General features: G+C 36.2%; 2 protein-coding genes and 1 pseudogene across 2 annotated transcripts; 2 read left to right on the top strand and 1 right to left on the bottom strand.

Moving 5' to 3' along the window:
* Window positions 1-3106: 3106 nt before the first annotated feature.
* Window positions 3107-12023, top strand: LOC141833950 (GTP-binding protein BRASSINAZOLE INSENSITIVE PALE GREEN 2, chloroplastic-like; annotated as a pseudogene).
* A 3354-nt stretch (window positions 12024-15377) lies between these two features.
* LOC141833441 (uncharacterized) lies at window positions 15378-19700 on the bottom strand. The gene is made up of 2 exons (XM_074720889.1): window positions 18927-19700; window positions 15378-15825 (listed from the first exon to the last, which is right to left on the bottom strand). Exons 1-2 carry the CDS (start codon window positions 19611-19613, stop codon window positions 15694-15696), a joined length of 819 nt encoding a protein of 272 aa, XP_074576990.1. The 5' UTR covers window positions 19614-19700; the 3' UTR covers window positions 15378-15693.
* Window positions 19701-21085: 1385 nt separating this feature from the next.
* On the top strand, window positions 21086-26366 carry LOC141833780 (inorganic pyrophosphatase TTM2-like). The gene is made up of 11 exons (XM_074721275.1): window positions 21086-21422; window positions 21626-21740; window positions 21874-22069; window positions 22301-22414; window positions 22535-22708; window positions 23454-23648; window positions 24685-24807; window positions 24891-25012; window positions 25518-25632; window positions 25771-26016; window positions 26163-26366. Exons 1-11 carry the CDS (start codon window positions 21086-21088, stop codon window positions 26364-26366), a joined length of 1941 nt encoding a protein of 646 aa, XP_074577376.1.
* The last annotated feature ends 325 nt before the right edge of the window (window positions 26367-26691 follow it).

Raw genomic sequence — 26691 nt, 5'->3', positions numbered from 1 at the left:
GGATTTATAGTTGACCCATACGGATTTGAATTGAGCATTCAATGTGGTTGAGAGTGTCTATGCTCGTTGAGGTAAGATTTTGGGTACCTTTGGTTTGGAGTAATTGCAAGGAATATGGTTGTCAATCATTTGACCAAACTAAAATGTTGGGATTCTTTTTATATATATATGGTACTGATTCATGCTGCAAAAGGTTGGAATCTGACAACCTAACGGTCCCACACGATTGATGTTATCGCAAATGCAACCATGAGCCCTCGAACCGCCCACCTCATGCTGCAAGCACCCATGTCCTGACCAGCTGACCCCGCCCGTGGGGGCGGTACTGATTCATGAATATATTGTGCATGAAACTAGTAACAGAGTTATGTAGAAAAAAAACAAAAGAAATATTCTTACTAGTAACAGAGTTATGTAGAAAAAGAACAAAAGAAATATTCTTACTTTCTCAATGAAAGGTCTAATGGAGTGAACGAGCATCCCAAAGTCGTGGAGATCGATAATTCAGAAATAAGCTTCTTACAATCATAGTTTTGAGATATCTAAAAGAATAATTCTACCCAAATACATTGAAATTGTAGCTTAAGATAGAAGACTACTAAAAAAGTTTAAGTTGTTGATGTTGATTTAGCAATTTGGATCCAATTAGTCGACTCAATGATAAATTAATGGCTTTAACTAATGGAGTTTGGTATAATGATATAGATCTAATTTCGATACACTCTTTTAGATGTCAAGATTTTTTTTTTATAATAAATGTATTTTTTTAGTATTGTCATTGTCGACTTAATCTTACCGTTCTTTGAGCTATGACACACTTCTTCCAATATGAATGAGAGTGTCGAGGTCAAGACAAAAGTGATGCTTTTTTCCATGAGTTTACAACTTATTAGCTATTATCTTCCAAAATACAACAATCTATAATTCGAAATACAAACACTCTAAATTTTAAATTCCAATAAAGTTTTGTGTCTTACATTAATTAATTCATTAGTTACTCAAGTAGCATTCCCAAATTTAATTTATCAATCTATAATTAATTTTTAATATTTAATTGATTAATTTATATTAATTTGTAGACAAATTTTAAATATGAATTTTGATTTATTTACACACACATTCAAATATATTCCAATTAACATTCATATATTTATTCACATTCTTGAAGTCAACAATGACTATATCACTACTCGATTAAAATTCATTTTCTAATCCATGAGAATTAGATTCAATTGATTATTACTCAATCAAAAATATTATACTCACCGTACTCTTACATTCAATCAATTTGTCGATATTGACTCATCTAGTTAATTAAAATCACATTAATTGCCCTGATCCAATTGATGACCGGCCTCCCTTTCACTCAGCTTACTTCTACCATGAACTCATGTACCTAGAATCGAGCTAAGTCCAAATAACTTTGAGACCAATAGTCCTTCCGTCAGATGCTTCATACTAAGTCATTAGATAATTTATCCCCTATATCTAGTTAAATATATCATATACCATGATATTGTACGAAGATAAAAAACTTAAAATTATAATTTCCTGATCTCATAATCTCTCACACTTTCATGAATGCATATCTTTGACCACCCAATGTTCCTTGCTATAGAGTTCATCAAATGCATCAAACTTCTCTAGCTCGTTACATGTCCTATAACCAATCCACATGAATCCACCTATAGTGAGGCGCTTAAAGTTCACCTTGTTTCAAACCTCTAGTCCATTGAATGCACTAAGTTCCCCTCATCCCATCCTCCATATCTATCAAAGTATTAAATATTAATCTCCATGAGTACATCCTTAGCCATTCAATGTTCTATGCCATAGAGTTCATCTTGTGTAAGGCCCTCGATCCATTGGAAGCATCAAACTTCTCAAACCTACTTTATATCATTCAATCCATCTTGCCTACAAGTCCATAGGGTGATTTTAAAGGTCCAAGCTTATTACTTTTAATAGGATTTAGGATTGGCATGTGGATGGTATTAGGGGAAAGAAGCTTCTGTGAAATATATAGTTGAACTATTCAAACCGTTCTCACTTTTTTTCTTTATCGATACAATAAAATGAATTAAATAGGAGGAGGAATTGTTTGTTGTTGGGATTATAATCAAAATTCCATATTGATGCGTTGCTAAGTTTGAAGTCTATTACTAATTAGTTTAATTACAAATTCAAATCTGATTAGCTGCAGATATAAAAAGCTTTACTCTGATTGGATGGATATATAAAATATTTTTTAATGATAAGATTAATGATATATATAAATTGTTAATACACTAAAATAAACACACTAAATATACATATAATTAATACTAAATATTAAACATGGTGAGGATAAAATAACATAGTAAAAGTATTAAGCATGCTAAAATTAGCAATAAATTCTTCGTTGGAGGAGATTGTCGAGGCAGTTGCGGAGGAGGCTATGGTGGAGGCTTTCTTTTATCATGAAATAGGAATATGATTTAATAGTTTTCGATATATCATTTTTTAAAAAAATAACCCAAACAAATGAACACTAATATATATCAAATTTAATATAAAATTATGCTTATAAAAATATAATAGATTATATCAAATATTATAGAAATAAATTTAGATTACTTTAGTAAAAAATGAAATCTGCCATCTAACGATCCAATAAATTTAGATTACAAGTTTTTATTCAGAAACTTGATTGAATCTCAATTTTTTTAAAAATAATAATGGATATAATGGGAATTATAAAAAATAAAATTTAGCCGTGCATTTTGAAAATATTTCTGAATTGAAAATAATTTTAACATATTTTATTTTATTATTAAAATGCCATTATTTAAGAGAATACTTTTTTATAAAAATATTTTTTTGGTTTTCAAAAATAGAAAGAGAATTTGAATTCGCTGCCATGTGTATTATCGTAACGGCTATAAATCGGCGTCGACTGAAATATATAGTCGCGCGTGAGCACGGATTCCTAAAATTCAAAACCCTTGGCCGTTCCCCGTCGCGCGCTATCTTTTCTCTCATTTCCGCTCGATTCTCCTCGTCGTCGCCGTCGAGTCTACAGCCGGAGATGAGCGTAGGCGGCACCTTCTGAAGCCCTATGTGCGCAATGAGGTCGTCGACTTCCTCCTCAACAAGCGCGTCGCCGTCGATCTCTCCTATTGGATCGTCCAGCACGACGCCGTCATTCGAAGACGAAACCTTAACGCTCGGAACCCTCACCCGCGCAACACCTTCTTCCGCACCGTCGCCCTCTTCTCCAAGGTTCGAGTTTCTCGACCCCATCCTCCCCTTTTTCTTCCAAATGGAGAACGAACGGTTAGGGTTTGTGCTCCATTGGCTTAATCGGTTGCGTGGTTATGGCTATGCTATTTTTCTTAGATTGGGGCTTATCCTGGTATTCTTGGTGGACGGAGAGCCGTCTCCATTGAAGTCGCAGTCCAGGATCGAGCGTTTCTTCCGGATGTCAGTTTCGGATCACTCGGAGCCGAAACCCATAGAAGGTGAGGGGAGGAAACTCCCGTGAGGCAGAGGAACCAAATATGTGCAGATGCACGGTGAGCATGAAACCGCTAGCTTTTGGATTCAATCTCTTTTTGCCATCTCTGGACTAATGTTTAAGTTGTCTGTGTTAACATTCATGTTACAGCCGGGGGAAATCTATATCTCTCTGTTCGAGGCATGATCTTGGAAAATGGTTTGAAATATGAAACCCTCTCTGAGAGTAAGAAAACCTCTCTTTCAATTCTTTATGAAAAATATTTTGTGTTTTGTTCATTAGTTGCCCTTTCCTTTTAATCTCTTTGCAACCTAATAGAGACTTAGGTCAATACAAGAGACTTATTTGTTGCACGCTCACACAATAAATAAATATAGGCATGCATTGATGGTCAAATTGCTTCAAACTTCTAGATTTGATTTTAAGCATTGATATGTTTTTGGTTTCAAATCATTAGAATTCAAAAAAATTAAATATTATTTTACATTTATCTGGTTCATTTTTTGGAGAAACACTTTGAGACCTAGTGAGAGAGAGTCTTATCCATACTATATTGTTGTTTGCCATTTACTTTTACCTATTTGTAGACAGGACAAGTGTTGGATCTTACAGCTTGAACGAGGTTCCTTGATTACGACTATGTTGCTTTGAATTTTTTTGTTTAAATTCTTATAAAATAACTGTAATTGCATATTCATAATTCTTTTAATTCACAGGAGCTCCTTAAACTACTGTGGATGCCTGTTTCAGAAGCTCATTGTGAAGCTGAAGCTCTTTCTGCACAACTAAATCATGAAGGTCATGTGGATGCTTGCATTACTGCCGACAATGCATTATAAAATGCTTAAGTTCTAATTCTAAAGTAAGGACCAGACGTATTTTTTTTCATCTTAACATAATTGTTTCATTCATGTTCTTGTTGCGTCTATTCCTTTTCCTCAGTGTTTTATTGTTTGCATAAAATAATTTCCTGCTAATAATTCCATTTTTTTGTTCGGCTTCACAACATTTGTACAATTTCCTTACTTTCTCATTCTCCTATCCTAATGTTTTTGCCACCATTTTATCAAGAACCAGTTCAACTATCTTTTCTATAAAATGGTTCAGGGTTCAGGATTTGGGGTCAGGGGTTAAGGTTTTAAGGCTAAAGGCATAGGGTATATGGATTTAGGGGTTCAAGGTTAGGGGTTGAGGGTTTCAGATTTTGAGTTTGGGGGATGCTGCAGGAAAGTTGGGAGAACTATTGAGACAAAAAGTAGAAAGGATCTTCAATAAATCCTGTCTTGAAAAATCATACGTTTGATGTCTTGATTTGTTGTTGCAAAGTAAAATTACAAAATTCTGGATAACAAATGAATCACAGTATGTTTCCTATTTGTGTCAGCTAGTATGGCATCATTTTTTTAATTTTTTGTTGAAGAAATAAAAATGCAAAAATGTGGATAAAGTGCTGGATAAATTGATGATTATCGATGTATATTAACTTCATGTTTCGGAATGACAGATCTTTATATGCAACCAAACATGTTTCATTTTGGCAGTATTTTACAGATTTTGAGAGTACCATGACATACCTATCCAAGATTAGCAACTAGAATATGGGTTTAGGGTTTAGGGTTTAGGGTTTAGGGTTTAGGGTTTAGGGTTTAGGGTTTAGGGTTTAGGGTTTAGGGTTTAGGGTTTAGGGTTTAGGGTTTAGGGTTTAGGGTTTAGGGTTTAGGGTTTAGGGTTTAGGGTTTAGGGTTTAGGGTTTAGGGTTTAGGGTTTAGGGTTTAGGGTTTAGGGTTTAGGGTTTAGGGTTTAGGGTTTAGGGTTTAGGGTTTAGGGTTTAGGGTTTAGGGTTTAGGGTTTAGGGTTTAGGGTTTAGGGTTTAGGGTTTAGGGTTTAGGGTTTAGGGTTTAGGGTTTAGGGTTTAGGGTTTAGGGTTTAGGGTTTAGGGTTTAGGGTTTAGGGTTTAGGGTTTAGGGTTTAGGGTTTAGGGTTTAGGGTTTAGGGTTTAGGGTTTAGGGTTTAGGGTTTAGGGTTTAGGGTTTAGGGTTTAGGGTTTAGGGTTTAGGGTTTAGGGTTTAGGGTTTAGGGTTTAGGGTTTAGGGTTTAGGGTTTAGGGTTTAGGGTTTAGGGTTTAGGGTTTAGGGTTTAGGGTTTAGGGTTTAGGGTTTAGGGTTTAGGGTTTAGGGTTTAGGGTTTAGGGTTTAGGGTTTAGGGTTTAGGGTTTAGGGTTTAGGGTTTAGGGTTTAGGGTTTAGGGTTTAGGGTTTAGGGTTTAGGGTTTAGGGTTTAGGGTTTAGGGTTTAGGGTTTAGGGTTTAGGGTTTAGGGTTTAGGGTTTAGGGTTTAGGGTTTAGGGTTTAGGGTTTAGGGTTTAGGGTTTAGGGTTTAGGGTTTAGGGTTTAGGGTTTAGGGTTTAGGGTTTAGGGTTTAGGGTTTAGGGTTTAGGGTTTAGGGTTTAGGGTTTAGGGTTTAGGGTTTAGGGTTTAGGGTTTAGGGTTTAGGGTTTAGGGTTTAGGGTTTAGGGTTTAGGGTTTAGGGTTTAGGGTTTAGGGTTTAGGGTTTAGGGTTTAGGGTTTAGGGTTTAGGGTTTAGGGTTTAGGGTTTAGGGTTTAGGGTTTAGGGTTTAGGGTTTAGGGTTTAGGGTTTAGGGTTTAGGGTTTAGGGTTTAGGGTTTAGGGTTTAGGGTTTAGGGTTTAGGGTTTAGGGTTTAGGGTTTAGGGTTTAGGGTTTAGGGTTTAGGGTTTAGGGTTTAGGGTTTAGGGTTTAGGGTTTAGGGTTTAGGGTTTAGGGTTTAGGGTTTAGGGTTTAGGGTTTAGGGTTTAGGGTTTAGGGTTTAGGGTTTAGGGTTTAGGGTTTAGGGTTTAGGGTTTAGGGTTTAGGGTTTAGGGTTTAGGGTTTAGGGTTTAGGGTTTAGGGTTTAGGGTTTAGGGTTTAGGGTTTAGGGTTTAGGGTTTAGGGTTTAGGGTTTAGGGTTTAGGGTTTAGGGTTTAGGGTTTAGGGTTTAGGGTTTAGGGTTTAGGGTTTAGGGTTTAGGGTTTAGGGTTTAGGGTTTAGGGTTTAGGGTTTAGGGTTTAGGGTTTAGGGTTTAGGGTTTAGGGTTTAGGGTTTAGGGTTTAGGGTTTAGGGTTTAGGGTTTAGGGTTTAGGGTTTAGGGTTTAGGGTTTAGGGTTTAGGGTTTAGGGTTTAGGGTTTAGGGTTTAGGGTTTAGGGTTTAGGGTTTAGGGTTTAGGGTTTAGGGTTTAGGGTTTAGGGTTTAGGGTTTAGGGTTTAGGGTTTAGGGTTTAGGGTTTAGGGTTTAGGGTTTAGGGTTTAGGGTTTAGGGTTTAGGGTTTAGGGTTTAGGGTTTAGGGTTTAGGGTTTAGGGTTTAGGGTTTAGGGTTTAGGGTTTAGGGTTTAGGGTTTAGGGTTTAGGGTTTAGGGTTTAGGGTTTAGGGTTTAGGGTTTAGGGTTTAGGGTTTAGGGTTTAGGGTTTAGGGTTTAGGGTTTAGGGTTTAGGGTTTAGGGTTTAGGGTTTAGGGTTTAGGGTTTAGGGTTTAGGGTTTAGGGTTTAGGGTTTAGGGTTTAGGGTTTAGGGTTTAGGGTTTAGGGTTTAGGGTTTAGGGTTTAGGGTTTAGGGTTTAGGGTTTAGGGTTTAGGGTTTAGGGTTTAGGGTTTAGGGTTTAGGGTTTAGGGTTTAGGGTTTAGGGTTTAGGGTTTAGGGTTTAGGGTTTAGGGTTTAGGGTTTAGGGTTTAGGGTTTAGGGTTTAGGGTTTAGGGTTTAGGGTTTAGGGTTTAGGGTTTAGGGTTTAGGGTTTAGGGTTTAGGGTTTAGGGTTTAGGGTTTAGGGTTTAGGGTTTAGGGTTTAGGGTTTAGGGTTTAGGGTTTAGGGTTTAGGGTTTAGGGTTTAGGGTTTAGGGTTTAGGGTTTAGGGTTTAGGGTTTAGGGTTTAGGGTTTAGGGTTTAGGGTTTAGGGTTTAGGGTTTAGGGTTTAGGGTTTAGGGTTTAGGGTTTAGGGTTTAGGGTTTAGGGTTTAGGGTTTAGGGTTTAGGGTTTAGGGTTTAGGGTTTAGGGTTTAGGGTTTAGGGTTTAGGGTTTAGGGTTTAGGGTTTAGGGTTTAGGGTTTAGGGTTTAGGGTTTAGGGTTTAGGGTTTAGGGTTTAGGGTTTAGGGTTTAGGGTTTAGGGTTTAGGGTTTAGGGTTTAGGGTTTAGGGTTTAGGGTTTAGGGTTTAGGGTTTAGGGTTTAGGGTTTAGGGTTTAGGGTTTAGGGTTTAGGGTTTAGGGTTTAGGGTTTAGGGTTTAGGGTTTAGGGTTTAGGGTTTAGGGTTTAGGGTTTAGGGTTTAGGGTTTAGGGTTTAGGGTTTAGGGTTTAGGGTTTAGGGTTTAGGGTTTAGGGTTTAGGGTTTAGGGTTTAGGGTTTAGGGTTTAGGGTTTAGGGTTTAGGGTTTAGGGTTTAGGGTTTAGGGTTTAGGGTTTAGGGTTTAGGGTTTAGGGTTTAGGGTTTAGGGTTTAGGGTTTAGGGTTTAGGGTTTAGGGTTTAGGGTTTAGGGTTTAGGGTTTAGGGTTTAGGGTTTAGGGTTTAGGGTTTAGGGTTTAGGGTTTAGGGTTTAGGGTTTAGGGTTTAGGGTTTAGGGTTTAGGGTTTAGGGTTTAGGGTTTAGGGTTTAGGGTTTAGGGTTTAGGGTTTAGGGTTTAGGGTTTAGGGTTTAGGGTTTAGGGTTTAGGGTTTAGGGTTTAGGGTTTAGGGTTTAGGGTTTAGGGTTTAGGGTTTAGGGTTTAGGGTTTAGGGTTTAGGGTTTAGGGTTTAGGGTTTAGGGTTTAGGGTTTAGGGTTTAGGGTTTAGGGTTTAGGGTTTAGGGTTTAGGGTTTAGGGTTTAGGGTTTAGGGTTTAGGGTTTAGGGTTTAGGGTTTAGGGTTTAGGGTTTAGGGTTTAGGGTTTAGGGTTTAGGGTTTAGGGTTTAGGGTTTAGGGTTTAGGGTTTAGGGTTTAGGGTTTAGGGTTTAGGGTTTAGGGTTTAGGGTTTAGGGTTTAGGGTTTAGGGTTTAGGGTTTAGGGTTTAGGGTTTAGGGTTTAGGGTTTAGGGTTTAGGGTTTAGGGTTTAGGGTTTAGGGTTTAGGGTTTAGGGTTTAGGGTTTAGGGTTTAGGGTTTAGGGTTTAGGGTTTAGGGTTTAGGGTTTAGGGTTTAGGGTTTAGGGTTTAGGGTTTAGGGTTTAGGGTTTAGGGTTTAGGGTTTAGGGTTTAGGGTTTAGGGTTTAGGGTTTAGGGTTTAGGGTTTAGGGTTTAGGGTTTAGGGTTTAGGGTTTAGGGTTTAGGGTTTAGGGTTTAGGGTTTAGGGTTTAGGGTTTAGGGTTTAGGGTTTAGGGTTTAGGGTTTAGGGTTTAGGGTTTAGGGTTTAGGGTTTAGGGTTTAGGGTTTAGGGTTTAGGGTTTAGGGTTTAGGGTTTAGGGTTTAGGGTTTAGGGTTTAGGGTTTAGGGTTTAGGGTTTAGGGTTTAGGGTTTAGGGTTTAGGGTTTAGGGTTTAGGGTTTAGGGTTTAGGGTTTAGGGTTTAGGGTTTAGGGTTTAGGGTTTAGGGTTTAGGGTTTAGGGTTTAGGGTTTAGGGTTTAGGGTTTAGGGTTTAGGGTTTAGGGTTTAGGGTTTAGGGTTTAGGGTTTAGGGTTTAGGGTTTAGGGTTTAGGGTTTAGGGTTTAGGGTTTAGGGTTTAGGGTTTAGGGTTTTCTGCACCCGCTGTCACTCCCTTCGTCATTACGGCCGCGTTAAGAACCCCTCTTCCTGGAACCTCCTTCCCGACATCGACTTAGATTACATGGTTAGCCCCAAGATGGTCTCCCCTGCCGGCGCTCGCTCCGTCGTTCTGATGGTCGTTGATGCGGCCGATTTCGACGGCTCCCTCCCCCAAAAGGTCGCCCGGCTGATTTCCTCCTCCATCGAGAAGAATTCCAGGGCCTGGAAGGAGGGAAAGCCCGCGAACGTTCCAAGGGCGGTGCTCGTCATGACCAAGATTGACCTCCTTCCTTCCTCTAGATTCATTGGTGACAAAGTGAGCCACTTGACAAAGGCTCCTGTGCCGTGCACTACTTTAGGGATCATTAGAATGGAAGGAATTCTCAGTGGGAAGGCTAAACTGTTTGACACACCTAGTATACTGCACCCTTACCAGATCACAACGAGGCTGACACGGGAAGAGCAGAAACTTGCCCATATCAGCAAAGAACTGAAACCTTGGACATACAGAATCAAGGTTTGTGATGTTAGTTGTACTCTCTTATCCATTTACTTGATGGAATTAAAGATTAGGATTGTTTCATTTTTGAGTTACATGCAGTAAAACAATCTGGTACATTTGATTAGTTATCATATCAATTGTTCACATCAAGAATGTTTGAGAGCTTAAGAAAAGGACATTAGGCTAGAGACCTGAATTTAGATAGTGTTGGAAAGGGAATAACAACTAAATTTTATGATGTTGTAATTGCTGAAATAAAAGTGGTTATCGAAAGTCTAAGTCGGCATATTTTCACTAGAATCACAATGTCAGTAAGCAATACGTTAGAAGGTTATCATCTTGCTCATTAGAGTTTTGTGATCCATGCGCCTACAAATGGCTTCTTAATTTGCTTTTGGTGCCTAGTGAGGGCTACTTGGAAATAGCATGAAATTGTTTGTAAGAAAGCTAAAACAGAGCAATATGGTCTCAAACTACATTGTCTTTTTATCCATGAATGGTTGAATTAGTTTGAAGTAGAAATGGCTAATGTGCTACAACGACAACAAAGTGTGAGCTATTTGGGATTAACTGCCAATAAATTCTATACAATGCTACAAAACTGATGGTATGTAGATATTTGAAATTATTTTTGGCTATGTTAAATAAAGTTTTCTCTAGTCTTGCTCTATCCACGACACATTGAACAGGTGAAACCAATGCGCTAATTGGTCAGATTGTGAACTTCACTTTGTGATTCCTGAAAAAGAGAATTGCAATCAATTTGAAAACTATTTGGTGTTGAGGAATATGATTAATATTAGTATATTGATGTTTAATGGGTTTGTGCTAAAAATTAATCACTATGATTTTTTTCTTGAATTCTCAATGGATATCAATCCTAAGAAGTGATCTTGAGAGATCCAATATCTGTTGTTAGAGTAACACTCACTTTGCAGGAAATAGCTACTGATAGGTGCCTAGAACTTCATATTCTACTTAAAAATGAACTTCCCTCACGTTGTGATTATATTATTATGAATGTTTACTTTCATTTTAAATGTTCTATGCTAAAAGCTTGAAAGATAGTCAAAATGGACTTAATTGATGTAATTCTTCCTATATATGATGAGTAGTCTTCCTGCAACTAAATAATCAATCAAGAATTTACCTCTGCAAAATTCCACCATGGAAGGTGCCGATTGCCAAAGGATACACCACTTTAAGAAAATCTGTTAGTTGCTAACTTGCTATTCAATTTGTAGATTTTGAACTATCTCGAATTGTTCAAATAATGAGTTTTAAGGTGAACCTTATATTAATAATTTGGTTCCGTTGGCTTCACGTGGATGATATTAATTCTTTGTTTCTATTTTCCCTGGAGAACTAATACTGAACGTGGATAAATATCCATTTGTATTTGTGAATATATGATGCAAATCTGGTTAGTTTTTTTTTTTGTTGATTTTACAAGTACTCATGATATAAAATTGAGTTGTTTGTCTTTCATGGAAGCGCAGGCCTATTGAATTGAAATCTGCTTGATTCTCGATTACATTTATAGCTTGTCTTAGGGAGAAATTTGTGTTCCCAATGTGTGAGAAAATGGATGTTGCCTTTTGTTGTCCACACTTTTTAGACTAACAGACATATTTCATCTAGTTTTATTGTTTTGCACTGATTCTTCCAGTTTCTTTGGTACTGTTCAATATTAAATTCTTATAATTAATCTTATTGACCTACTTCAAAAATAGTCGCAACATTCTGTTCATATTGGTGGCCTTGTGCGGGTAGACATCGAGAAATCATCAGTTGATTCTATCTATCTCACTGTGTGGGCTTCGCCACTTGTTCCTCTTCACATGGGCAAAACAGAGAATGCAGCCATACTGATAGAAACCCACTTTGATCAACAGCTACAGGAATTGGAAAAAAATATATCATCATCATGGATTGCGTGTTTATGGATATAATGGTATCGTACATTTTCCCTGCAACCTCCTATAGGTGACAAGCGCGTCAAGGAACTCGGTAAATGGGTGAGAAAGGACGAATTTAATGTTACTGGGGAAAATTGGGATAGAAGTTCTGTCGATTTGCGGTTGCTGGTCTTGGCTGGTGTGCTATTGCGCTGAAAGGCCAGGCATTACTGGGCATTTGGACATATGATGGGATTGATGTGTTACAGCATAGCTCATTGATCGCGAAAAGAGCAGCAATATTTGAAGAAGCAGAATTTAGTCATTCAAAGATTGTTTTTGAGGCAGATGGTGAGGCTAATAAACTGAAGCACAGCAAATTGACTGGATCTGCTGCAGCTTCTGGAATTGTGGTTTCCAAATCCTATGTTTCCAAATGAGATTATGGTTTTATCTTAAGTAGGATGGTAAACGGGTAGGCTAAGCTAAATGATGGTCAAACTTATCAGTTTATTTTATCAAATTTGTTTAAACTTTATTTTACAAAATGCTCTTAGAGTTTAAGATTAACTTAAACTAAGGCAATGTATCAAATCATGGACTCTCCACCATTGCAACATTGAATCAAAGTGTTGAGTCAGGTTTTGCTTGCTTCAACTGAATTGAATATTTAGTTATTTTATTGATGATTTATGTCAAATTAATATTATTGTACTCTTCCAGAGTTAATTTATATTTTTTGAAAAAAATGACCATTTTAAGATCATTTATTTTAAATTTATAGTATTCTACACCTAATATTCTCTTAAATTCATTCATGTTTTTTTCTCTTCTAAATATTCATGTTCTTGAGGATTATTAATAATTTTATGTTAAAAGTGTTTGATGGCTTAGTATTAAACAACTACACTTCAATTGATCACACCTTTGCGAAAATATTGAAGCATCTATGTTTTAAAGAAATAATTTGAATAATTATTCAAGATTGATAAGATGAGCGTATCCAACAAATTTTAAATTTTAATTTAATCATTTGTCAATTTAGAATCAAATAATATTTTTTGTCTTGTAAACTAATCAAAAAATAATTTAATACAAATAGAATTTAACATGTTTCTCTTTCAAATTAGATTATCTATTTCTTTTTTTTAAGTTAGATTTACGTCTAAATAAGTATTTTTGTTGTAGATAAGGCAATCGTTTCATTATATAAATTTTAGATATTACGTAATTAAACAATTAAATTTTAGTGTGTGGTCATATAATGTATGAAGATCGTCTAATAAACAACAATCTCGTTATGATTTGCATGGTATATATATATATAGAGAGAGAGAGAGCTAGATAAGAAGTTCTATTTCTAATCAATGCGAAAACTATTTAAGATAATTGAGTCGACAAACTTGATGAATTTTGCCATTTGACTTTTATGGAAATTTATAAGAGCTGCAGTTAAATTGTATTCTTATTATAGGTGTAGGTAATATGCGACTAAGCTTGATCGATGTAAACATAATCAATAATTTACGTTTGAGCCGTGTGATTTTTGAATTAATCATCCATTGATATAAAAGCAAAAAAATTTATGATCTCATTTATGAATAAGTTGCTCAACAAATATTACATACATCAATCAGTCAAGGCAATAGAAATTTAAAAAAATCAATTAGTCATGTATTTATTTGCTCAAAAGATTAAGTTTGTAAATGTTTTTGGATTCCATAAGAATTAGTAATGTCCGATCCCTTTCTAAACATATTTTTGACCAACAAAATATTACTCAACGAGGACGAAAAATAACAAAGTAGACATGTAGAAGAAATAACTACATTCCTAGTGGTAAGATAATTAAGGAACAAGATTGTATACCAATTTTGAGGACATAATTTGGTCACTTAAACTGATGACAAAGTATCCCAGTAATCACACAAGAAACAAAAGTTCACACCATTTTCTCAAGCCAAAAATGATTTCATAAATATTGAAATCTGAAACACGAGATTGCATAAAAGACCTATTGACAAACTATGCATGAGAAACATGTTAGAATATCAGTGGCAGCTAATCTGATATGTGATTAAAGTCATCAATGAATTTCAATATAAATTTATTGATAATAGTACTCATATTGATGTAAATTTAATATTGTTAAAATCTAAAGGATGCAAGGAATTCATTGGTGTTATCTTAGAGTCGGTATAAGGAAACTATGTGTCTAGACTATAAAAATTAGGTTTTAGAACACGATTAAACTCAAGAGAATGTAAGGTATACATTGATCCTAATTTGTATCGATTTTGAAGTGTCTAGCATAGTCAATAAATTTTGACAAAAACTCATTATTGGGCAATGAGATCTTAACTACAAGTAACTAAAATTTGTAGAGGATATGGAGATCCAAAGGATTTATCATTGACTTTTGAGTAATAATTCAGTGATGATAATAATATATTTGCAATAAAGAGGAGTGTTAGAGTCGCAACAATTTAACTTTAAAAAATTTACCATTAGAGAAGATAATCAGTTAGATCATTGCCCTTACGACATTATATAAAACAAAATATAATTAATGTATGAGAAAAAAAGTAAAGGACTTATAAGAATATAATTAATGCATGAGTTGATAAAACAAAAATAGGATGTGAACAATAATACAATTTAAAAATACATGATTCAATAAAATATCATATTTTAAATATTAATGAATCCTTTTGAAAAATTCTCCAGATCGTGTTTTATAATAAATTTAATTTATTTTAATAATCTACCCAATTACTATGATATTAATTTATGACTCATAATCCTTTTGTGTCTATTGTTTTATATTCGGTCGACATATAGAGGCAAAGGTATACGATAGCCCAAGGATTGAAAGCTGAAATTACAAGCTAATGCACCTTAATTCAATAATCGGTACTTTGACAATGCTCAGGTGAAGGGTCCAATTAATCTCAGTACTTCCACGCATTCTTCCTGACATCTAAAAAAAAGTGTTGTAATTAACAGAGGCCATCAAAGCTTTGCAGAAAGTCCATAAAAGTTATGATAAATTCAATAAGCTCAATGACCCAACAAAAATTATTCAATGAATATAGAGTTCATTGGTGACACATAAGGTCCTACAACCCCAGCCTCTTAACTGTGCAAAAGAAACGAATCAATTTAAATAGTAAGAAATTATTGATATTTAAGTTCGAGTTGAAAAATATATAAGATATTCCAATTCAATTCAAAATTTAAAAATATAAATAATTTTAGTTCAAACTTGATTAGAAATAAAATTCAAACTTGAATTCAATTTGAATTGTTTGAACTAGTAGAATTAAATTATAATTTAAAAAAAAAATAAATTTAAATTTAAATTCAGTTCAAATTATTCAAATCGTGCATATTCAAATAAAAAATTATGTAAAGATAAAGAAAGTTCAATTCGTTAGTAGTTTGTAAATAATCAAGTAAAATATTATAAATTTAAATTTGTTTTGAAAAAATTTATTGAGCATGTTTAAGTTCGAATTTGATAATTTGCACTCTTAGATACAGCCCAACAGAAAGCCACTAAAGGCTCAACAGAATGCCTAACAAAGGTCTAGTATGACCCAGAACGTCCTTTAGATGCCCATAAGGTTCAACTTGCAGTTGAAATTATCGACGGCCAATCAGCAGAATGCCTAATAGAGACCGAATGAATAAACAATAAACCTTCACGACAATTAAAAGTACGTAAGTTGGGCAGTTCATTAACCAGTTGTATGGATGGCCAATTAATTGCACGTTGCAAAACCACTATCTCATTTGCGTGCAGGAGGCAATTTAGCTTACATTTATGAAATATCTGGAAGAAACATTCCAACTTCAGATATAGACAAGACCACCGTTGATGAACAGCGTTGCTACTTGATGAGTGATCTCAAAATGGAGACCATCTCTGACGATACACCACAATGCGTAGTTGAAACATGGAAGCATTACTTACCGAATATGCATATGTTTCCATAACAACAGCTACATTCCAACCTTTATTGTATAGTGTATGCATATTGACAACATGTAACTGGATCGTCATATAGTGATCCAATTAACCACCCCTGTCTATGGATCAGATGCATCTCACTGAATGCTTGCAACAGACCATGGGTCCGATCTAGCGGCACGTAGTGAAGGGCTTATGATAGGGCCACGTCTCACAACAGAGAAAGCTTCATTCAGACGAGCTGCATGGATCTTCAACTGAGATGCTTTCTGTAGATGAACAAGAAAAAATGTTAGGAATTATTAAAGATCACCACATTACATGGATGCTTTCTGTAGATGAACAAGAAAAAATGTTAGGAATTATTAAAGATCACCACATTACATGGATGCTTTCTGCAGCCAAAGAAGACATGCAAATAACCTCATAGAAGTGTCCATTATCTGGGCCACTAAGGGAATTTACGAGGGAAAGAAGAGAAAGTAGTACAAAATTACACAGAGATTCATTATTTATGTGCATTTTTGTAATCCTTTCCTTTCTCTCCCTTATATATTTCATTCATGTAATAGGACCCTCTAAAGGTTGTAAAGCAGAAACAGATTGAAAAGAGAAAGAAATCTAACAAAAAAAAGTTGCAAAGCAGCTACAGATTACCTAAAACTGAAACCTTGCTGATGATAAAAATTCTACTCCTAATACACCTGCACAAGGTGAACAAGAAAATACACCTGCACAAGGTGAACAAGAAAATTGTCCCTCAAATGGGAGGACGGAATGGTCAAACAATTGAGAGAACCTATATGAAATTATTTTCCTATCGATATCTTACATAGAATATAAGCGGGATAGTTGAAATGGAAGAGAATGTCAAGTATTCTTTGTGATTGTAAAACACCTTTAAGATTTAAACGAAAGTTTTACAAAACGGTAGTTAAACCTGCTATGTTATATAGAGTTGAATGTTAGACTTTGACTCGAGTACATGAGTAGAAGATGAGAGTTGCAGAGATGAGGATGTTAAAGTGGATATGCAGACATACAAGGATAGACAAGATGAAAAATAAAAATAGTAAAAAGAAAATTGAAGTTACACCTATTGAAGAAAAACTCCAAGAGGTACGTTTAAGATGGTACAAACATATACTTAGAAGACCAATAAATGCTCCCGTTAGGTAATGTAAAACTATAGCAAATATGCAAATCAAATGAGGAAGAAAAAGATCAAAAAAGACTTGGTTAGCAATAATAAAATAAGATAAAATTTATTTAAATATATATGATAATGTAGTATGGGACAAAGTCCAATGACGTATAAGGATCCATATAGTCGACCCCACTTAGTGGAATAAGACTTTGTTGTTGTTGTTATGTATCGATGATTGAAAATCTCATATGTATTGTCTAGGGGATACAAAGGTTTACATAGAGATTTTTGGATTGAAATAAAAATTTGAAAAGGATGATAAGATTTTGAATTTTGCTACAGCATATGTGAGCTTCTTGAAGCACCATATACTAAAGATGACAAAAGATAAGTTTCCAGCAGCATTAATTAACTATATACAATCTTGAGCAACCAAATAAGATCGATAGACTTCAGAATATAAAACAAGCTGTTAGAGGCATTAGGTCAACAGGATTAGTACGTATCCAGTTTAATCTCATACTGACATTTTAGGTTTAGGATGTTTGTTATGAGTCAATGTATCCATGTCATAGGTGTCTTTTGGGAATACAATTAGTACAATATTAATTTCTCAATTTCTACAATATATCAGAGAGACCCCATTTTCTAATGTTTGCTTCTAAAAGACAATATTAACCCAAGGGGGTAGACCACCAACTTCGGCTACTGCCTTCCCCCATGCTCTTTGATCTTTTTTCTGCTCTTGGCATGTTTCTATTGAAGGTTCCTCCTACTCTCTGGGGACTCCACCACCAACTGCCCTTTGCTTCCAGGAATTGAACAAATCTAACTTGTCTTCTCTTCTCCACATTATAGACTGGTAGTGAGACACTGTAGGACAGGGAGTTGAAGCACAAACGGCACTTGGTGATGCAAACACAGCCAGTCTTCTCCAATGAGTCTTCTTTGCATAACTGCTGACATCTAGCCTTCTTTGTGGAGCACTCCTGCTCTGTCCTTAATCTGGCATCTCACTAGAAAGGCGACTAGTGACCTCGCCCGAACCTTCACCATGGCACAATCCATTGCGAGAGACCTGTTATTGCCAACTACCATCCTTCAAATCCATAAGCGCTCCTCTTCCGTTGAAAGCAATTTTCGTTGCAGAAGCAACAAATCCTCTTTGCACTTCTTCTAGCCTGCAATGATGCCCACAGCTCATTCATAAACTGAAGCCTTTCATGTTCTTCTTCCCACACAACAACTACTTACTACTGCTTCCGTGTAGCAACTTTCTGCTTCATTTTCCCAACATCAACTTCTTTTTTGCTTCTCTCAGCAATAGCTTCTTCCAGTCTTGCTTTTCAGATTTCTTGCTGCTTGCATTTCCCACTGGTATCTTCGTGGATTGTTGTATGCATTGTGTCAATCCTATGTCTGTTGTTGAGTGTTTTTTCTTTTCCTATTTCTATGTTCGCCGTATGTTGCCCACATATGGGTGGCGAGGAGAAGACCACTCTATCTCCCTCTTCAGCCTCTCTTGATGAGTTGGCTAGACTGAGGTCAAACAATTGAAGTTTGTGTATTCCATCATAGCTTGATTTCGCCTACAATTGAAGTTTGTGCATTCCATCATAGCTTTATTTTGCCTACGTGCAGGCATTATGTTTTTCTATTTCAGCTTGGTTATGTCAATTGTTTTGTTTTGTTAGAACTAGTCTAGTTTTTTTGCAAGCTGAACATAGTATATATGCTCCATCTTCAAACATGGGTTGAAGGTATTAAGTCAATATAATTATAGTGTTGGGGAGTTTGTCCCACGTTGGTATTCTAGGTTTAGAATGTTTGTTATGAGTCTATATGTACATGAAACATGTGTTTTTTGGGGATACAACCAACATGATATTAATTTCCCAATTGCTAGACTAACAAAATTACATGACAGTCACCAAGATTTACTCAACAAATAATTCACACAAGATCATATGAGATAAACTTTCCAAGTTATCACAGAAAGGACCACACTGCAATAGATAATCGATCACAAGCCTGACTTCATAAATTTGGCTACAACACTGCATCTTCTTTAGTAAAACTATGTCGATTATCAATTGTCTCATTTTGAATATTAATCATAGAAAGAATAACTTTCTAATCGATAAACAATCAAAACCAATTAATACAATAAAGAAACTGAAAAGCGATTCACTAAATAAGGAAATAAGTAGAAAAAGGTTTCACCTTCTCATACAGGATGATCCTGAAAGGAATACTTCTAGATTTCTCTTTCATCTTATACAACCTCTTTCCAAGCATCAGAAGCCCCAAAATGGCCGCAGCTATAGAGATCGACCAAACTGGCTTCGCCTTCAAAGCACAAAACTTTATAAGCTGAAAGGGGAACTTCCACCAAACCGTCTCTCTTTTCTCTCCCCCATTAGCCTTATTCAAACAATTATTGTGGCTGTCCAATTCCGTTGACGAATCACGGATCTTTACAGGTTCACCGGAATCGTTGTTCACCAATCTTCTCGCCTCAATCTCCCTAATCCCCTCGACGCCCAGATCCTTCCCACCCTCCTCGTCGACATCGGCGCTTCCCTTTTCGGTACCAAAAGGAGATCGTTTAAATCCATCCATCCTGATCCTCGAAAAACTCGTCCCTCCCTTGGTCTGGCCGACGAATCCAGAATCGGATTCAGGGTCGACCCAGCTAGGGTTATCTGAATCAACCTGCGCCTCCTCCGCGTGGGTGCTCCCATCAGCTTTTTTCTGGTCGTCCTTACCGGAATCCAACGCGAAGTAGTCGAATTTGATGACACCGTCCACAAAATTGTCTTCTGAAGAAGCTTGAAGAGACTTTGAGCCCTCTCCGACCTCGGACCCGAGGAGGATCTCCCAGTCGTATAATTCGTCGTGCCCTCCCATGGAGGCGAACCAACGGAAATGGTCAGTTCAGTTGGGGGAGAGTGATGGAGTAGGTGAGCTATGCATACCCAGAGAGAAGGTCGAGGGAGGCACAGGAGGCACATAGTTATTTTTTCTTTCGCTTCGGGAGAAAAAATAAAAACAAGACAAAAAAAAAGGTTCGTGCGTTTCACATCAAATCACAGTCGTCCATCATGAATTTGATGGTAAGGATCCTTCCGAACTGTTAGAATCTGGGGTAGTGCGAAAAGATTCCCAGGGTTTAATTTTAGTATCTTTCCTCGGCCCATTGAATATGTTTAACCGCAACGGTGAATTATAGAAATAAAAAAAGTTAGAGATTAAATTACAGATGTCAAAATGAATTTCTTATTCAAATTATAGGGTTTAATTTGAATTTTAGAAGAAAAAAATAGCAGTTCTATTAAAAATTCAGTATTTTTTATAATTTTTTGTAAATCTTTTAACTATAAACATGGGCAATTACACGGTCAATTTTTTGTTTAACCCAAGCCAAGGCGGACTATGTCATGCCGAGAAAATATAAACTTCCGTGGGCTCCACCCGGACCCACTTGTATCCTCCAATTACTGTATTCCACGAATAACTCGGGAAACTGAATTGCAATTTTTTTGTTTGTTATGCTGCTATTTAAGCCATCATGATGTACTCGGCGGAATCAATTTGCGAGCCCCGCTCCTCTCTCGAGCGCTTCTCGAACAGTCTCGTTTTCCTCCGCCGGACGTCGCCGTTCCACGATACTTTTGCGGCGCCACCTGCTCCCCATCTCCCTCCCTAGAACATCTGCTCCGCTATCCGCTTATCTCGACCGCAGGGTAGGTGTTTTCTTGCTCCCATTGAGAAACTTCACACCATTACTCATCTCCTGTTAAAACGAGTACTCGACATCTGTTTCGTTGTAGCTGGATTTAATTCATCTTCTTGAAGCCTCCGGATTTCTTCGATAACAAGGAATTTTCGTTTCCTATTCATTTTTGGTTAGCCAATATTGGAAGATGTGTTGCTTCTTCATGTGGGATTATTTGATGAATTCTAATTTGAGCCCGCTTCTTGACCTGTGAAAATATAGGCTAAGTTTTGTATTCTTCGGTAGGATTTCGTTTGATTGTTTGTTTGTTTTATGAAAAGCGTTAATTTGATTTAGTTCCTGGATCTTGCACCTCACTCCCTTGCAACGTTATGTGTGATTAGAGTTACAAATTGTATTGCTATGACTCTCATCGTCTGCATTCGTATTTATAAGCAATCAATTGTTTGTTTTTGATGTTCTCTTATCCATAGATTTTTGTCTCATTTCTTGTTTTTACTGTTTTTCTGCTTGCATTTAGATTAGCATTAGGTATTATTGTGAAGTAAGATTTTAGAATGTTACCATCTTATCGCTTCCATTAATGGCTTCTCCTTTTCATCCCTCAGTCTATTTTTGTTGCAGGAATTTTTTGATTTCCTTGATGGATCAGTATGATTCTATGAATCACTCATCAGAATCTAGGCACGGACTTCTAAGAGATCGAATTCGATTGGTGAAGCGGAAGGATTGTAATCGTTATGATGTTGTTCCAATTGAAGGTTCATTATCATTTGAAAAGGGCTTCTATGTTGTACTACGTGCATGCCAGTTGCTGGCACAAAGCAACGATGGAATTATTTTGGTTGGGGTGGCTGGACCTTCTGGGGCAGGGAAGACAGTATTTACGGATAAAATTCTTGATTTCCTTCCAGATGTAGCTGTAATATCGATGGACAACTATAATGATCCGAGTCGTATTGTTGATAAAAATTTTGATGGTAACTTATTCTCTGAGTTCATTGCTTTGCCATTTTCACATTTAACTCCTCAATCTCTTTTCCTTATTTCATATTTATGAATGGTTTCAACTATCACCTCACTGAATGCAGTTGTGCTCTTTTTGTTAACTTACAATCTATACTTCTCAGATTTAAAGTTTTTTAGTAATTGCAAACTTCTAAGACATGCAATTTGCTTTTAGATCCGCGTATAACAGATTATAGCACATTGCTGGAAAACATTGGAGGACTAAAAGAAGGGAGATCTGTTGAGGTGCCGATATATGATTTTAAAGCTAGCAGTCGCGTAGGATACAGGTAATCTTTTTATAAAGTTCACTGTGGCAAAGGGGTTGATTTTCAGGATTGAGCTAGATTTTAAGCCCAACAGAACTGCTAGATGTCTGATTACGATAAACATGAGCTATCTTTTTGGTTTTCTTCCTAGCAGGACTGTTGATGTGCCGAGCTCTCGAATTGTCATTCTGGAAGGTATTTATGCTTTGAGTGACAAATTGCGCCCTTTACTTGACCTCCGTGTTTGCGTGACGGGCGGCGTACATTTTGACCTTCTCAAAAGAGTTTTGAGAGACATACAGCGTGCTGGACAAGGACCTGAAGAAATAGTTTATCAAATTACAGAAACGGTCATTTACCTTCAAACTCTTCTTTTTTCAAAAATTATATACTTTTTCAGCTGGATGCACTTAATTTTTTTACTTGCATGATGAGCTAGTTCATAAGACTTATTCTTTTTTTATTTTGGCAAATATAGCTTCTTTTCTCTGTGTTCACTAAATATTTGATTCTATGCATTTCCTCAAAAAAAAAAAAAGGTATTTGAAAGTCAAAATTAAACCCATGCAATATATTTGCAGGTCTATCCAATGTATAAGGCCTTCATTGAGCCAGACCTGCAAACAGCACATATAAAAATTAAGAACAAGTTCAACCCGTTCACAGGCTTCCAGAATCCAACCTATACTTTAAAGGTTACTGTTTGTTTTTCCTTTTTTTTCTTGTAAATTTGGCCTGGTAATTTAAATAAGAAATTTTAACTGTTCCTTTTTCTCATTTTCATTTGTACTAATAAGTGTTGTCCAATATTGTAGTCAACAAAGACTGTTTCAGTGGACCAAATTAAGTCTGTTCTCTCTGAAGAGCATGAAGAAGATAGAGAGGAAACTTGTGACATATATCTATTACCACCAGGTGAAGATCCAGAAACATGCCACTCTTATTTACGAATGAGAAACAAGGATGGGAAGTACAACCTTATGTTTGAGGTTCGCTCTTTTCTCTTTTCTCCATGTGGATTCTCGTTTGAAAATTTTAGTATAATAACAATGTTATAGTATCTTTGTAAGGTACATACGCTTATGATCTGCAGCAAACATAATTCTATATTACTAGTTTCTCTTTATCTTTTTGCACTAAATCCGAACCTATACTAGTTTGTTTTGAACTTTCTTTACCAATTATGCTCTGGGCTTCTAGCTTGATACTCTTACTCGAATCCTTATTGTTTGAATGTAAGAGTATCTACAATTGCAATCCTGACAAGCGCCAAGTCCTACTTGTGACATTTTTTTATCATAATTAAGTGATTTTTGTAACTAATTCATATTTGTAGCTAAATCCATGCTTGTGCGTGTACTTTCAACCTCGTGCATCATGTTAAAACTTCAGATTCTTGATCTTTTGTGGATTGTTGCATTTTTAGGCTTTGGTTATATTATTTTTGCTCATTTATGGAAAATTTTGGTTTGTCAATCTTTATTTTCTTGAGTTTTGTAATTCCATTGAGGCAAGGCATTGTTTGGTAGAGTAGTTCTATCATGACCTACTTGATGAGAGAATTGATCCATTAATAGCAGTAACTTATAAATTTTACCATTCAAGAAGCACTCTACAGAATGTCTACCTATCTCTCTAATTGTTAATATAACATGGATCTTCTTGCCTATAAACATGTATTCATTCTGATTAAATCTGTTAAGTTTGATCATTGTTCAACTGGTGAATGCTCAGGAATGGGTCACAGATAACCCCTTCATCATTTCACCGAGAATTACTTTTCAAGTTGGTGTGCGTCTTCTTGGTGGGTTAATGGCACTAGGCTATAGCATTGCAGCTATTTTGAAAAGAAACAGCCATGTATTTTCTGATGATCGAGTGGTTGTAAAGCTTGATTGGTTAGAACAATTAAATCATTGCTATATACAGGTAACTCCATTTCTTATTTCATGAAATCATCTTATTTTTGAACCATTTAAATCAATTTCATCATTTCCAGTATTACATCATACATTGCCTCGGATTTATTGGAAGATGCATTTGTTAAGTACGTATGTATCTTTAGATAAATATACTAATTGGCAGCTTTAGTTAAGAATAGATTCATGTTAACAAATTTTATTCAGTCACTTTCTTTTCTGATTCTTTGCAAAATTAACTTCTTTCTGCTCTAATAGCCCATCTTCAAATTCTTTTTCCAACTATATTTTAAGGTAGGGTATTAACTTGTTATCGTCCGTCCATCATTTTAATACACATGGTGGAAATTGAAATAACAAATTTGGCATCTTCATCTTAGGTTTTGAAGAAGTTTTTAGGCAGCAAGTGCTAGTCTCACTGCATAACACACATTTTATACGTGGATATGAGATTAGTATTAAAATATATTTAAAGTATTTATAATGATAAAATCACTGACATATACCAAGTGGATCTATCAATCTATCCAAACATAATTTCACATACTATTTTAACATGTACAAAATAAATGTATGTAGGTCATATTATTAGTAACTACTAACTTGCATATGATAACTAAAGTGTTTCTCACTTGCAAAAAAAAAGGTTTAAGTCATCTCTAGTGGACAAAAATCATCACAAAGTTCCTTAGTTCTTGATCATCTAAGGTCATGCCCTTCTAGTGCTTGAACCATGTAAAGAGATGGCATATTGCGCATGCGAGGTGAACCCTACTCTAAATGCCTAGGCAGGTGCATAGGCCACTCTCCAGAAGTGTCAAATTGTGTTATTCTTTGAATGAGAATTTAAGCATCATTTCAGTGTTTTATCATTGTGAGCTTTGAGAGGACAGTCCTTGCTTAGCAGTAAAATTGACATAAGGATGTGTACATCTACACAATGGTGTTAACATGTGCTACCTACTCACTGTTCTTTATTCTCTTTGGCTCAACAACAATTATACTTGAACCTTGTATGATTGAGAATTGTCCTAATTATGATAAAGGTCGAAGGAAAAGAACGAAAGTCAGTCAAGTACATAGCAGAGCAGTTGGGATTGGAAGGTTCTTACATTCCTCACACTTACATTGAACAGATTCAGCTGGAAAAGCTCGTGAATGAATCAATGGTATTGTTTATTTATAAAAGTTGGAATTTTTCATGCCGTCATCTTTAGGATAATTGATGTTCTATCCTTTATTTGATGTGCAGGCATTGCCAGATGAATTGCAGAGAAAGCTGAGTCCATATGATGAAATGGTCTTTAGTCCTAGAGAAGCTCCTGAACAGGCATCTAGAAATACGGTTTTAATGGAAAATAAGAATTCTACCAGGTCAGTAATCTTAACCTTTATATAATCATGAGTCCTGATTACAGTAACTTTTATTTATCGTGCTCAATGATTGATCTACCAAGCATTAGAAATACTCCATAAACAGTAGTTGCTATCCACCTTGTCGAAAACTCTGCTTGAGGATTTGGACAAATATACTCGACCACTTTCGATGTAGTCAAATTACCTACCAATGATTGATTCTGCACTGAACTTGTCCTCCCTCGTGAAAACACTGCCCACGCATCGTCCCTTCTGTTCACAGCCCCGATTCCTTCAACCTTGCAACAACCATGTTCTTCCAGGAGTTTAACAGCGCCGATTAATTCCTCCTCCAAACTTTCTTTTTCCTCTCTATCTGTTCTTTGGTTTGTGATGTCACTAGCCATACTGTCTTCGTCTTTAGTTCTATTACTTTATTGACAACGTATGTTCAATTATCAGCTAACAACCTAGTATAGATATTTAATAATTCCCTAAGGTTCTTGTATATGCATTTGTTCAGAGTGATGTCTCACTCCTACTCGTCGCACGAGGACAAAAGCGTTGCTAAGCTCACTGCACTAACCATCAATGACAGTTCTGAGGAACACGCCTTTGAATCATCTGCAATCGACCAGGTGACCTTTAAAAATATCAGTATGCTGACGAAAAATCTTAATGTTGTTAACTGTTCAATTTTGACTGCGAGGCAAATTCTGGCAATAAGACAAATTAATAAGGTGCTTTTGTATTTATTTCGGGTCTGTCCTATGCAGGAAAGTGCTCAACTCTCAGAACAGATATCAACTCTAAATGAAAGGATTTATGTGCTTAGCTCGCAAATGGAAGAACTCAGCTCAATGTTTAGTTCCCAGAAAATTGTGGCAAATCCACAACGTTTACTTCCTGAAAGTGAAACTCTTCCGACATCACTTTCTGCATCTAACCAAGGCAATGCCACCCTCCTACCCAGTTCATCTTCTTCGCCCAAACTAAACAAAGATTTAACCCTGACAAATGAGGTATGTCTGGCTGGCCTTTGATTAACTTCTTTTCTTTAGAAATTCAATGTTTCTGATAGGAGGTTTTTCTAAAATCTTGTACTACTAAGGATCACGATTGCTATTTTGTTCTGGAAGATAATGCTGATGTCTTTCATTATTTGCAGCTCCAGCTCATCACGCAAGGACATCACCAAATCATGCAACGTTTGAGCAGCATTTCGACCTTAGTTAGTGAGCACTTGACCAAACAACAAAGAATTCAGAGCAAAAATAAACCGCTCGATTTCATGTTCATTGGGACTCCATTTATGATAATGGTGGTCGGCGGCATCGGCAGTTTTCTTTTGAAACGTTTTAAGCAACACTAAATCAAGGCCCGAGTCGGATCAGCATTATTTAGCTCAGGTTGCAGGACTAGAAAAAATTAGTCCCTCATGGTTACAGTCCTTTTTTTTTTTTGTTTTTGTCATTGCTTTCCATATGTTTGGGAGAGAAGATTCATAGTTTTTTTCCCCCACTGATTCTTTTTTTCCCCCTCTCAAGAATGTAGATGTTAATTGTTATTGGGCATCGCCTTTAAATTTTGAGTCAACAACGTCGCCATTTTTTCTCGTCGTGAAAATTTTATAGTTGCATAAACTCGTTATCGTATAGATAAAGATTCCTTTGGTCCACCGAGCGCACGCTTGTTTA

The sequence above is a fragment of the Curcuma longa genome, chromosome 8 (assembly GCF_044706935.1).
Source record: "Curcuma longa cultivar G26 ecotype Majalengka, Jawa Barat chromosome 8, ITB_CL_G26_1.1, whole genome shotgun sequence".
Lineage (NCBI taxonomy): Eukaryota > Viridiplantae > Streptophyta > Magnoliopsida > Zingiberales > Zingiberaceae > Curcuma > Curcuma longa.
This window is presented reverse-complemented; position numbering and strand designations above follow the sequence as displayed.